The sequence below is a fragment of the Ciconia boyciana genome, chromosome 1, assembly GCF_034638445.1.
Source record: "Ciconia boyciana chromosome 1, ASM3463844v1, whole genome shotgun sequence".
NCBI classification, from domain to species: Eukaryota; Metazoa; Chordata; class Aves; order Ciconiiformes; family Ciconiidae; genus Ciconia; species Ciconia boyciana.
Genome location: NC_132934.1, coordinates 96,927,909 through 96,941,041, shown reverse-complemented (window position 1 = coordinate 96,941,041; position 13,133 = coordinate 96,927,909). Strand labels below are relative to the sequence as shown.

Here is a 13,133-nt window from a genome sequence, read left to right as displayed (position 1 = left end):
CAGCGAAACCCAGCTTCACTCAGGACTTCTGGGATACAGCTGAGTTTCAGGTACACAAGACTTTTGGTTTATGGGGGTTCGCACTGCTGCAGCCTAACTCTGTATCTGTGATTCAACGAGTTAGAGATTCCACTGGTTAAATAAATGAAGCTTGCAGGCTACTCTCAACTCTTTTGTAATTAGAACAAGCAAGCAAGGAAGCAACAAAAAAAATGAAACCCCAAAAGCCAGACTCCAGGAAGTTAAACGCAAAGAGATGTTAAGAGAACCCTAAATAAAGTTGTGAACTCAAAATGAAAAACTGCAAAGGTAATTTTTTCTTGCAGTGCTAAGTCGGCCATATTAGATGCGTGGCATCCTCTATTCTTATCTTCCTTAGTAAATAGAAGCTTTCTCTATTCGTATTTATGCATACAATAAAACATACAAGCTGTGCTCCATGGCTGAGTTAGCACTGTGTTAATATTTAGTACAGTACACAGTAATTCAAGCAGTTAGCATTTTGTTTCACCATATACCACTTTCTCATCTACATATTTACTGCTGTGTGATAAGTAAACATGATAATTCTTCATCATTTCCTTTGAAGCACTGTTTACTATGCGTGCTCTGAACACACTCCTCCCTGTTGTCATTAATTAGATTGTTCTTGCAGTCAAATTGAAAGTGAAACGAAGGAAAGGAATTAATGTTGACTCCTAATCTAGCTTCAAACTCATTTATGCCACTGACAAACTTCTGTCTAGACACCACCCAACAACTCCCTGACACCTTCTCCCTCAGAGAAGAGTAAGGGTGCCCTTCCAAAACATGAATTCATGTTTTTCAAGCAAAAGTGTGATCTGCTTGAAGCTGCCCATCCCTGCAAGCAGCACGTTCCCACAACAGAGACTTACTTTGAGTGTGTAAATCTGCATCTGAAGAGCAAAGGCCAAAAAAAGCTATATAAAAACATGAAGCTGAGGAAGATACCCACTGCAGTCACAGGGCAGCATTTACAAATACTAACTTTAGCCTCAGCAGACCTGCGCCCCTAAAAGGAGTAATGGATGCCTCCACAAGCTGAATTAGGGTTTGAGGGATTACACGTCTGCTCTGAGTCAGCACCAGGAAGAGGCCAGGTTTGTCCATGCTCTTGTGCAAGCTCGGAGCAGGACTGCGCCTCAGAGAACTGGGGTTTGCACTGTGGATCAGCCTTGCGATCCGTTTGTAGCAATATCAAACACTAATAAACTTTGCTGTGCTCTAAAACAGAACTGCAGACTGGTCTTCCTCCTGAAAGTTCAGCAGGGGACAAAATAAGTATTTGGGGCTAGCAACTCCTTTTCTAGCCTCTCCCTTCCCTACTCACAGTTCATACCGTTGCATGCTAGCTGCTCGGAGCTGGTTTAAACCTCTCCACTGATCTAAATCTGCAGACTGTACACAGTTAATGCTTCCCTCCTGCAGAAAAATTCGCTCGGAGAACAAATGGAAAATAATCAGTGCTAATTTTACATTTTTCATTTCCAAGGCCAAATGACATCACATAAGTGAGTCATTATCAAAGCCTAAAATTCTCTTTGAGCCAGCACTTATCATGAATAAACTGCAAGTGCAGGCAGTCCTGTTACGTAAATGCCACCAGTAGATTACATTTTTCAAAGCTGCAGAAATTTGCTAGTCTTAGTAATTCACTCAGCCAAACTTACTTTCTTGGCTGTAATCTTTCCCTTAAAACAAAAGTTTCCATAATTTACGATTCAGATGCTGATGAATGTTAACAGTAGTAACAACTAGATTTACTTACTGAAGACTTTGACTATCGTCGGCTCTTCGGAAACATCATCTTCTGTAACTAGCATACATACAAATCTCTTTTCATCACTGATTCTTGCATTCTTGATGGATAATGTATAGTTTTCTGAGAGACTCAACCTGTCTTTGTAGTCTGGTACATCATCATACTGTACATTTTTTTTTGTTGATGATCTGAAGGCAATAAATACTGGAGATCCATTTGGCATTTCCTATAATAAAAGGATAAACACCTCTATTTTGCATAAACACTCATTTAGAAGTTCCTGAAGATCTGCAACTGGTACAAAACCCATAGTTTAAAAAAAATCTGAAAACTACACCAGATGGTGTAGTTTTTACCTGATTAATTTCTGCTGTACAAACAAGAAATTCAGTGTAATATGAGAGCTAGTTTAAGACTGCCGTGGTACACATTGAGAATATCATCAGTAAAAATAATTTCAATCCTTTGGCTCAATCTCAGCATAGCATAGGGCTTTCTCTGATGAAGGCTGGTGGTTCTGGCACCACATCCCTCTGTGTGTATGAAAAAGTATTTAAAATAGAAGCATTCGTGAACTAGGCTCAAAAGCTTCCATTTCCTTTTTTTCCCATGCTTGTTTTACGTATTCATATTGTTTGTCTAGGATATTCAGACTTCATTCCAAATGCAGGATTTAATCAGGCATAACTGCCTATTTTATTCTAAATTAGTTTTTAGCTTTTTTTTTTCCTTTGTTTTTAAAGGGCCCAAGAGCTTGTGGCACTGGAATATACATACAATCAAGTATTGCTATTTATGCATCTCAAGATAATCTGCAAAATATAATTTTCTAGACATCCTCCTTATGTTAATAAGTATGCAGTTGCCATCCTAAGAAGGAATACAAAGTTGACAGCCTTGCACAAACCTACAATATCAAAAATTTATTTTTATGAGAGACAAAGTTACAGGCTGAGTTCTGCAGGATTTCATTCCCTTGCCCTGCCCCCCCACAGAACAGGGACAGATACTGTCTGCCTTTAAATAAAGTGAGGTGAAACGTTGATTCCATCTTTATGTTCAGTATTGTGCTGGGGGCTGGAAGAGGTTTTCATTCCCTTTTATCCCGTGCACCTTGTGGCACTGATGCAAATAGTGTTCCCAGCACAATACCTCAGCTTGACTGCAGAGCCCACAAAAGCATGACGATGCTGTGACAGGAGATGAGTGGTGTCAGAGCTGGGCAGGGAGCAGGAGGCAACAGCTAATGTGAAGTTCAGATTCCCTTATAGTCTTTCTCCCTCTCCCACTTCTAACTCTCGGATTACTCTAGATGTCTGTCACACAGGAAAGAAAGCTTTGCCTTGACTCGATACACGCAAAGTTGGCTGTCAAGTGCAAATGAGCTCTTAACTCCGTAAGCCTACCCAGCGTGCAAGCATGTGCAGGTAGATGCTGAATGGGAGCAACACGTGCTCACATGGTGCAAGTCTCTCAGCATCCCCGGGCTCCCACCAGCAACCTGAATTGCTACTCCCAAGGCAGCAGAGCAGAAAACGAAGTTCCTCCTTCTTCCAATGAAATAATCACCTGACCAAAAAACCTAAACCAAACCCTCCCCCTGCTAAAAACAAGTGTTGCCATGCTGGGAGCTGCCCTGGGAGAATGGGTATCACTTCACTTGGTTGTGTGGGCTGTGCCAACAATTTCGTACAATAGCCATTGGATGGGCTTTTCTGCACATTAGGTTTCATGTCCCTTTCCATTTAGGAGAAGCTATAACGTCTCCATTTGCTTCTTGGTACTTGTCTAAGGTGAACGATCCAAATGCATCGGAAAGAGATAATGCACTTCTTTTCCTCAAAATAGCCTTGCATCTTCATACAGATGGACTTCTTCCCAAGAAAAGTCAGCAGACTAAAAAGTACATTGAAAAATGTAGGCCCTTTATCTTCTGAACGCTTATATGAAACAGTTTCACTGTCCCTTTTAGGGACACGTCCTCCACAGACTTCTGACTTCATTTCCCAAAACACGTTTGTGGAGCAGGAACTCTTGAGTGGATGAGGGCTGCAAAAGCTGCAAACTTCCAGGTCCAAGGGAAGGAGCCAGGGGTGATTATGAAACACCCCCAGTGGCAGACCAGTCTGCTGTAAAATAGGCAGGTGGATGCCATTTAAAAAGAGAACTATGTAATTTTAAATCCACTGTCAGAGTAAACGTCACCTGTTATTGTTGGTAACATTTTGGTTTGAGCACGACAGATTTAGATGAACTTTACAGTAGCAGGAAAACCAGTTGTCCTGATATCAGTCTGAGAAGCCAAAGGGTTTTGGTATCCTGGCTTTCATTTGACTTCAATACGCTTATTCTCCTTTTGGCCGTGGATACCTATTGCATACAGGAGAAGTGCACGCTGTGGTCCTACTGCAGGCTGACCGAGACAACTGGGAGAGCATTGGCGTTTTTGCCTCTCTTCTCCATGCACCAGAAATGGCAGAGTGAAACCACCAGCAACTCTACTAATGCCAGCTCTTCCCCCTTCTTCGCTGTGCATTAAACACACTGAAGCATGAAAAAGTTTTGAGTGACTGTCAGATCAACCAGACCTGGGGACAGTGCTTTCCCAGGGATGAAGCACGCCCTGCTTTAGGCAGCCCGCTTCAAAAGTATTCAAATGTGCAACGATGGCTCTGTCAAGCGAGTGAGACACCACTGGGTAACACGCCAGATCTCTAATACAGGTTGGCAGAAAACTCCTGAATAATTATTTCTCTTGAACAATGAGATTAATTCCTCAAACATCTAATCTATGCTTGGCAGAAATTATGCAGATTGGAATCTTGCAGTCTTAAAAACACAGGAATGAATCTGAGGCAGAAATCCTGTCGATTGGAGTCTTGTAATCTCACACACAAAAAATATACCTCTTCTTATACCAGCTCTAATGAATGTAAAGGTAAGCTATACTTACATATTTCCATTTTCCAAACATAAGACCATCTGGTACTTCTAGACGACAAGGCATAGTAATAGTATCTCCATATACTGCATTTACTGTGTACAATCCCAGAGCTAGAGGAGAAACAGAAAGAGAGGAAACAATTTTAAGCATTTTATTGAATTCCCATACACTAGCTAATGTTTGGTTCACAGCTATTACAAAAGCAGAGCCACGTTCTTTGCAAATGGGTATTTTCTAGCATGTAGGATTTATCCCCAAACCTCTGACAAAACAGGATTCCTGTCACTAAATTTGTTTACTTAAACATTATGACCTTTCCAGACCCATGTTTTCTGCTGCAGTCAGTGGGAGCCAAGTGGATTTTCAAACAGGATTGCACCCGCTCAACTGGATGAACATGTACACTACAATCAGCATCCACAGCTATTGTCCCAAATTTAAAACTTGAAAAGGAAAATCCCTAAACCATTATTTTCTTCATCTGAAAAAAAAGTCACTTCTGCCTGGAGAGGTTATGTTGCAACTCAGTATTGTGAGGAAGCCAGCAGACAAGCAATATTCTGACTGCTGCACTACATAAAAACTTAGAAAAAAAGACAGTCAGTGTTATTTAAGTGCTCGGTTCCCTTAAACCTGGGAAACAAACTAGTCTGCACATTTAGATTTTGGAAAAATGAAGTGAAATGCTTCTATGAATTATTTAGGAATAGTTTTTTGGAAGCCTCAGCACAATGTTATTGTGCTAATGCATACGAATTTACAGAATAAAAGTGACCCACTTATTTTCATTGTCCGAAACATGTGAATTGAACAAAACCAACAGACCCTAAAGTGATGAAATGTTAAAACTCAAGGAAGTTTAAAGGGGCAGATGTTACAACTTGGTGCATTTGCTATAATGCAATTTTGCTTTGCTCCTATTTTCTGTAGTTCCCCCTGCTCTCGGTGATGCTCGCTGCTACTTACACTGGAGGGAGGTTTTGCCTTTGGTGCTTGCCCGGTGTCACTGAGCAAGTGCACTGGCTGCCTGCTCTCACCCACACGTCTGCTGCTTTTCTCAGGGTCTTCTGCCCAGAGACTCAGGATCTTCCCCTTTGCTCTCCTTTCATTTGCAACTGGAGCTACAAAATCAAAGGCTTGCTGCTAAAGAAATCTTACTTAAGAGAGAGCAGTAGGATGCTGGTGATGTAGCCAGGGCCGCAGAAACACCCAGGCCTCTAGAGACATTAATTTTTCTAGAGATTCAGCCCTTCTTGCTAGAGCTGGAAAAAGGAAACCTGTTCCCATGCACCCCAAAAAGACTGGAGCTGCAGACCCCTTTATCTCTTCCCGAGGCAGCCACAGGGATGACCTGACAATTCTCTTGCTTTCTGCACATGTGCACTCTATAGGGAGGTTTTCCCAAGGGATTTTTTTTTTTTTGCTTTAAAAGAAAATCATGTATTTTCAAAGAGACAAACACTGAATTCCTTGCCTACAATTCAAATTAGAAAGACTCCAGAGCATTTTCCTCAGGTGAGGACTTCAGAGCTCACTGTTAGCACCAGCTTGTATTTATCATTTGTATCACAGTGACAATCAGGCTGTGATTTGTGCTGTGTGGTACTGCACAAATAAATAGTATTCCAAAATCCTGCCTTAGAGAAGCTTACAACCTAGACGGCATCGCATGGTAAGGTAGAGAAGCAAGCAAGCAGGCTGGAGCTCAGTGGACTAAAGGAATGCAGGAGATACCAGGCACCACTACCCGCACATATCCTAAACTTTCTTTCCTTCACACCGCTCCTTTTCAATTGCACAACTGCTAATCTTCTTCTGATTCTGTTATATAATTAGTTACAAACATACTTTAGGTACATCATTCATGCTATAAGGACTGCATGCTCTAATTTGCTTATGGTTTATGAAGACCAGCTGTTTTCTAAGTGACAAGAGCAGTCAGTCCACTAGATGGTGCTGAGTAAGTGCAATCTCTAAAAATGAAACAAAAATTTTTTTGAAGAAATCGGCTAACTTCAATTTTATGGAAATAGGACCGATGTTTTATGAAATCAAACTATAAATGGAAGTAAGATTCAAAGCTGGAACAAATTTTTCCCTTGGCTCTCTCTTGCACTCAGCTGCATTCTGATCTCCAGGAGGGGGCAACACAACTTCGGCTCTGCAAGTTGAATCCCAATTTTCATTTCTGCTAGAGCTAGAAAAAACAGATCTTTTTGGTTCCTCTCTCCCATGGGTACAAAATTACAAGAGACTTGCAAATATACATTCAATTAGTAAGCTGGTTAGTGCCTGTTCAAATTCCAGTCAAGTGTCATTTAGTAATTTGAAATTCTGTAATGGTATTTTGCATCACATGGAAAAACAGAAACTGCTCCTCCCGCTAGGAGACATTCCCTGTCATTAGGGCAAAACAAAATGACCCTGTGGGATCTGTAATGTTGTTCTCTCCTAGACACCCGTTTCACCCCTGCAAGTTGCTAAGGTAACAAGTATATAGGCTACCAAAGACTTGACAAACAGCCTCACTAGTGTAAATGAAACTGTTTCTGGAAAGGATTTACATTTATAGCATCCGGAGCAGTTAATTAATGAATGGCCTGATAGACTGGCCTCTGATTTTAGACGAACTGTTTCATCTGAAAGGCATTCCTCAAGATGGACACCCCCGCCCCCCCCAATCATGTCTTGCCATAAATTCTGCCTAAACTAAATCATACAGTTTTCTAGGAATTCGTTAACACAGAACCAGAAAGACATAGGATTAACTTTAAATACAGAGAAATGGTCCTTACAAGAATACAGGAGGTCCTGCTGTAAAATTTTCTCCTCCCACTTCTGTAGTAACAAATCTAGGACATTTAAGGAGTTCAAACTAGTTGAGTAACTGCAAACTTTCACTGCAGGAACTGCAGTAATCTCCGCAAAACAACTTTGCAAACCTATACATTTAAGAAATAAACAAACAAAAAATCCCACCTCAACAAATTTGGAAATTCCTCTCTCTGTTTCTATCAGATGTATTTGTAAAATGGTGGGATGAAGAAGAAAATAGAAGAAAATAATTGCTTAACTTTATGACAGTGCTTACCATCAACCATCATTTTCTGAGAGCCCTTTACATAGTTTCCAGCTCATTCTAAGAAAAAGAAAAGGAAAGCAGGATCTACAAATACATAACAAATTGCTCCATGCCCTAACACAACACAGGGTCAATGTCAAGGCCCTCATATCTCATTAACTGCAGGAGGGCACAAAAGCAACTGTAGGGAATAACACTGCAAGAAGTCGCCAGACATCATGCCCTGCCTTGCTGTATTTCTGATGCATCTTTCTGTAGCTAATTAAGAGCCCAGCCAGCTCCCCTTGCATGATTTTCAGATGTTACCTTCTAAAACTGAGCCAGTGCTGTTAATAACAACACTAATTCAGAGGCAGGATCTTGTCCCATACATGCCAGAAGCTCTAATTGAACTATCTATGAATTGCACCTATATACCAGGTTAATCCAGCTCACTTTCCTTCCGTGTCTTTACATACAGGTTTGAGTAGGCTGAGGTTTAACTCGTTTCCCCCTCTTTTATCCAGTGCTGAAGAAATTCTACTTTGAGCCAGATTAAACCTTTCCACGTAGGTTCGGACATGGCAAGAAAGAAGCATCATCGGGAAGTATTATGACGCAGAGAAAGATCGCAGCAGGACACTGCTAAATTGAGATGGCATTTGCTGTTGATACTGTTAATTACAGTACTTTCCACGTCCCCATGGCAGTGCTAACTGGCATCCTTCTTCGTCCCCCTCTCTGCCTGTGTATCACAGGGGAAGAATCAAACAGTACCCACATATTTGGGTGACAAAACAAAAAATCTGACGACTTGGCTTAAAGGCAGAGGAGGTGCTGCTGTTATTTTAGATCCTCAGCAAGAGTATATGATGCAGGTAATAATTTAGACTAATTATTATTTTTAAATCAACAGGGTCATATAAGAGGAATGAATAGAAGGTGAATATCTAAAAATCAGGATGCTGATGTTTTTACAAGGAAACAACAAAAGCTGTAGGAAGCGTGTGGAAAGTAGACATGTTTTCCACCTCTACCTCCCATTTGAAATACTGAGTATTTTTCTTGCCACAAACACCTTTAAGTGCTTAAGAGTAACATTTTTGTAACAAATGTAAAACAGACCAAGGGCTGTTCAAACACCCTTTAGATGCAAGATCCATGGGAGACCTATGAACCTGTATCTGAAAACTACGACTAGCAGAGGTACTGCCCAAAATGCATCTTCACCGGCCTGCTCAGCTGCCTCACAGCACAGCTTACTTCCAGTTACTAAAGCAATGGAAAACTGGGCAGCTAAGCCTCCCTCAATACCCTGGAGTCTGCCAAATAAATGATGTTTCACATCTACAAAGATGTCCTGTATTTTCCTTCTGCACCTTACTTTGTACTGCTGATGCTTCTGCCCTGGCAGGTTCCGCAATGATGCTTTCTATTACATTTTCTGGACCCAAGGAGCAAGGTCTCATTACCAGAGAACAGCAGGACATGTTGGCCACTATGGTTCTTTGCAGCAATCAGCAACAGCAGGCAGAGGAGGTCAATTAGCAGCTTCTGGAATGGAGGTGTCCAAACCCAAGAGCTACTATGTCTATTTAGCACCTACTTCAGAAAATGTAGTTAACTACTTCCGAAACTGTAAGTTGGGTTTGGCACTCCAAATGTTTACTTGAGGTTTTGGCCCTCCCATCTTATCTTCACGTTGCCCAGATTAGCTTGTACGTAATACATTGTGGGAGGCTAAAAAGCTCAGCCTAGTGACATAAATATTTTATTAAGTTGGTCATTTTATCAGCTCTGAAGTAGCAACAGGCAGATTTTTCTTTCTGCCCTCCCCACCACTTTCTAAAGGGATTTCAGCTATATAGGCATACACACAGGTCCTCTTGAGCATCCATTTAGGTACCAGCCAGGAAACGCCAGCATTTCACAAAAACAATAACTGTGTGTTCTTAAGATCAAGAAGTCACCTTTTATTAACAGTACTTGGTGGTTTTTTTGTTGTTTGTTTGTTTGGGTTTTTTTGCTTTTTTATTTTAAAGGACAAAGCAGTATATGAATGACAGCTGGGTGTTGGTCCAATGCAAAACATATTAGGGAAAAAAGTGTCCAGCTTTGAATGAATGAGACTAGACTTGACAGCAGGTACTTACTGTCCCAACTGTTGATACTGATAATGCCTTAAGGTGGATTTTAACACTAAAAAGTATTTTCCATTTAATTAAAAGCACTATTTAGAGAAAAAATTAAGAGAGTTCACAGAAGCACAGATTGTTTGAGGTTGGAAGAGACCTCTGGAGGTCATCTGGTCCAACTCCCCTGCTCAAGCAGGGCCACCTAGAGTCAGTTGCCCAGGACCATGTCCAGACAGTTTTTGAATATCTCCAAGGAGGGGACTCCACAACCTCTTTGGGCAATCTGTGCCAGTGCTCGGTCACCCTCACAGGAAAAAAGTGTTTCCTGATGTTCAGAGTCATGTCCTGTGTTTCAGATTGTACCTGTCACCTCTGGTCCTGTCACTGGGCACCACTGAAATGAGCCTGACTCTGTCCTCTTTGCACCCTCCCTTCAGGTATTTTTGCACATAGGTGAGATCCCCCCTGAGCCTTCTGTTCTCCAGGCTGAACAGTCCCAGCTCTCTCAGCCTTTCCTTATGTGAGAGATCCTCCAGTCCCTTCAACATCTTCATGGTCCTTCATTGGACTTTCTCTAGTATGTCCACGTCTCTCTTGTACTGAGGAGCCCAGAAATGAACACACTGCTCCAGATGTGTCCTCACCAGCGCCAAGTAGAGGGGAAGGATCATCTCCCTCGACCCGATGGCAACACTTTTCCTAATGTAGCCCAGGATACCATTAGCCTTCTTTGCTGCAAGGGCACATCACTGGCTCATGTTTGACGTGGTGACCACCAGGACCCCCTGGACCTTTTCTGCAAAGCTGCTTTCCAGCAGTTCAGCCACCTTCCATGCTGCATGGAAGTTGGACTTCTCAGACAGAACTCAACCTTTAACTACTCTTTCTCCTTCTCTTTTCCTTGCCTGGCAAAAAGTAACTTTTCCAGAAAGACATTTAGCAAACTTTCAAGACATTCACAACACTGATTATGGGAGCAGAGAAGAGAAAATACAGCAAATGTGTCACGGACCTCATGTTGCCCTACCTGGGCCTGACAAAGTCAGCTGAAAAAAGGGTAAGTCCTCTATGGATATAATGGGACTTTAATCATGCTTTTTGCTGAGCCACAACAGCCTGGGAGCCAAACACCACTCAGCCTTGAGCCTGCAGACCTCTGCAACAGAGGCCCAGGTGCCACTTTTTCAACAAGCTTGTCCTTGTGATCCAGCTCACTCTACTGAAAACAAGCCTCTTCACAAGAGCTACAACAGGCGCTCTTACACACAGCTCACACAGGCATGCCCTTCATCATTGATCTTCTGACATAGTGCAGAAAACACAAGATACACTTCAGGATGTCAAGACTGGTTAAAGCAAGCAAGCAAAAAAAAAAAAAAGAAAAAAAGAGGCTTGTGTTATCAAAATTCATGCATGTGACAGCCCCCATTTCAGTTTGGTGGCTACAATCATTCCTTGTTCCATATGCTGGGCATCAAAACAGGGAAGCTGGGCAAACAATTCCAAGAAAATTCAAACATTGATTACCTTCCTCGTACAAATATGATTAAAACCAAAAGAGTGTGTGTTTGCAGATATGTTATCTGATATAGGTTATATAAACAGATTATTGTTTCATATCTCTACCTGCTTAAATAGTGAAACAAATCCAGACGTGGGTGACTAGGACTTCAAAAGGACTATTAGTTACAAGAGAATCATCAGTATTATCCAAGAGGGAAACTAACTGCTGATAATCATATCCGACAGTATTTAATGTAACATACACTTGTAAAACAACGTAACAGAACTTGCTGAAGGGTTTCTTATACTTTATCACAGTATTCCTTCAACGTGTTTTAAACCCTGAATAATATTAGAGCGCAGGCAATTTTAACACCAAAGGAAAAAAAAAAATTCTTTATCATTTTATAAGCACTGATGCAACAGACAGCAATTACCCTTTGGAATCATCACTGCTAACTTGAGCTCTTTGAAGATGAGAAGTAACTGAATGGAAATGCACATTCGTGGTTGGTTTTGGTTTTTTTTTGGTAAGACCCATCTCAAAACATGGTTGTGACTCTGGAGGATGTCGAGCTCCTTTTGACAAGCTGGTCAAAGAAACAACTACTTAACTCCAAAGACACAAGTAGCCAAACCCACACCAACAGGACCACTTATATGCTTAACACTGATTTTGGCAAGTACTCAGGAAGATTAGGGAGATGGGACTTGGAACCCAGCAAGATCAAAGCATCAGGCAGTACACATCAGGAAACAGGCAGGGTGTTTAAAGCTAAAGAGATACTGAAAACACCAGAGAGCAGGCATTAAATGCCAGCAGAATTCAGCTATCATTACCCTACAAGAAGCATTATGCTTGTTTAAAACACAGAGTTTTTCCTTATGAGGAAAAAATCCTGAAGGAAACAGGTCAGCACTTCAGAAATCCTCTCTCCTGTGAACACTAACAACTAAAGTGCTCCTACTCCTTTCTAATTCCATATAAATCAAATGTTTTCCTTATCAGTACAAAGAAATGAGCTATAATTAGAAACTAGCTGAGATAACCTGTCCCATCTGACTAAGGCTGCACGGGCTCCATCACCTTATCAATAAAGAAATCCTCAGCCCCCTCCTCCATCTCTGGTCTAAAGGACGGAGGTCAATGCATGCTTCTCACTGATGTTTCGCTCTATAGTTCAGCCAGTCGTGCACTGCATGGGATGCACAGTTTTCCTACACATGCATATAGCTTGGCTTTCTACGTAACCCTAAGTGTGAGCTCAAGGCTGGGACCTCCATGAATTTAGGTCCACAGTTTTCATGAATTTAACCACAGTTTTCAAAAGTCCTCCAACATGACCAAATAAAACTATGGGTGCTGTGTGCCTGTTCACAAACCAGACTACTCAACGCTGTTTATTTCACTGAGGGCTATTTCTGCCCTAAGATTTCAAAACATCCAGCTGTTTCAGTATTTCAGTGGCTATTTTCCCTGCTTCCCACAGCACAACACAGCTTTTGCATCTGTACACTCCCTTCCTGTAAGCTTTGCTTGTAGCTTGATTTGGAACGATTTTAGCACAAGCTTTTGAAAAGATTGAGGAAAATTTCAACCTGCAAGGCAGAGGTCTTAGAAAGTTATGTCGCTCCAAGAGCAGATGGTTTTGTAGTAGATGCTACAGTGTGTAGTTTACAGGGGTTATCATTACTGTAAGCTTTACC

At 41.5% G+C, this 13,133-nt stretch overlaps 1 protein-coding gene across 1 annotated transcript in view; it reads right to left on the bottom strand.

Annotated features, from left to right (window-relative positions):
• ALCAM (activated leukocyte cell adhesion molecule) overlaps positions 1–13,133 on the bottom strand; it is a 120,022-nt gene that overhangs the window by 32,028 nt on the left and 74,861 nt on the right. Inside the window, exons 2-3 of the mRNA XM_072884322.1 lie at positions 4,737–4,837; positions 1,790–2,009 (exon numbers count right to left, since the gene is read on the bottom strand). Coding sequence (XP_072740423.1) covers positions 1,790–2,009; positions 4,737–4,837 — 321 coding nt within the window. The remainder of the gene's footprint in view (positions 1–1,789; positions 2,010–4,736; positions 4,838–13,133) is intronic.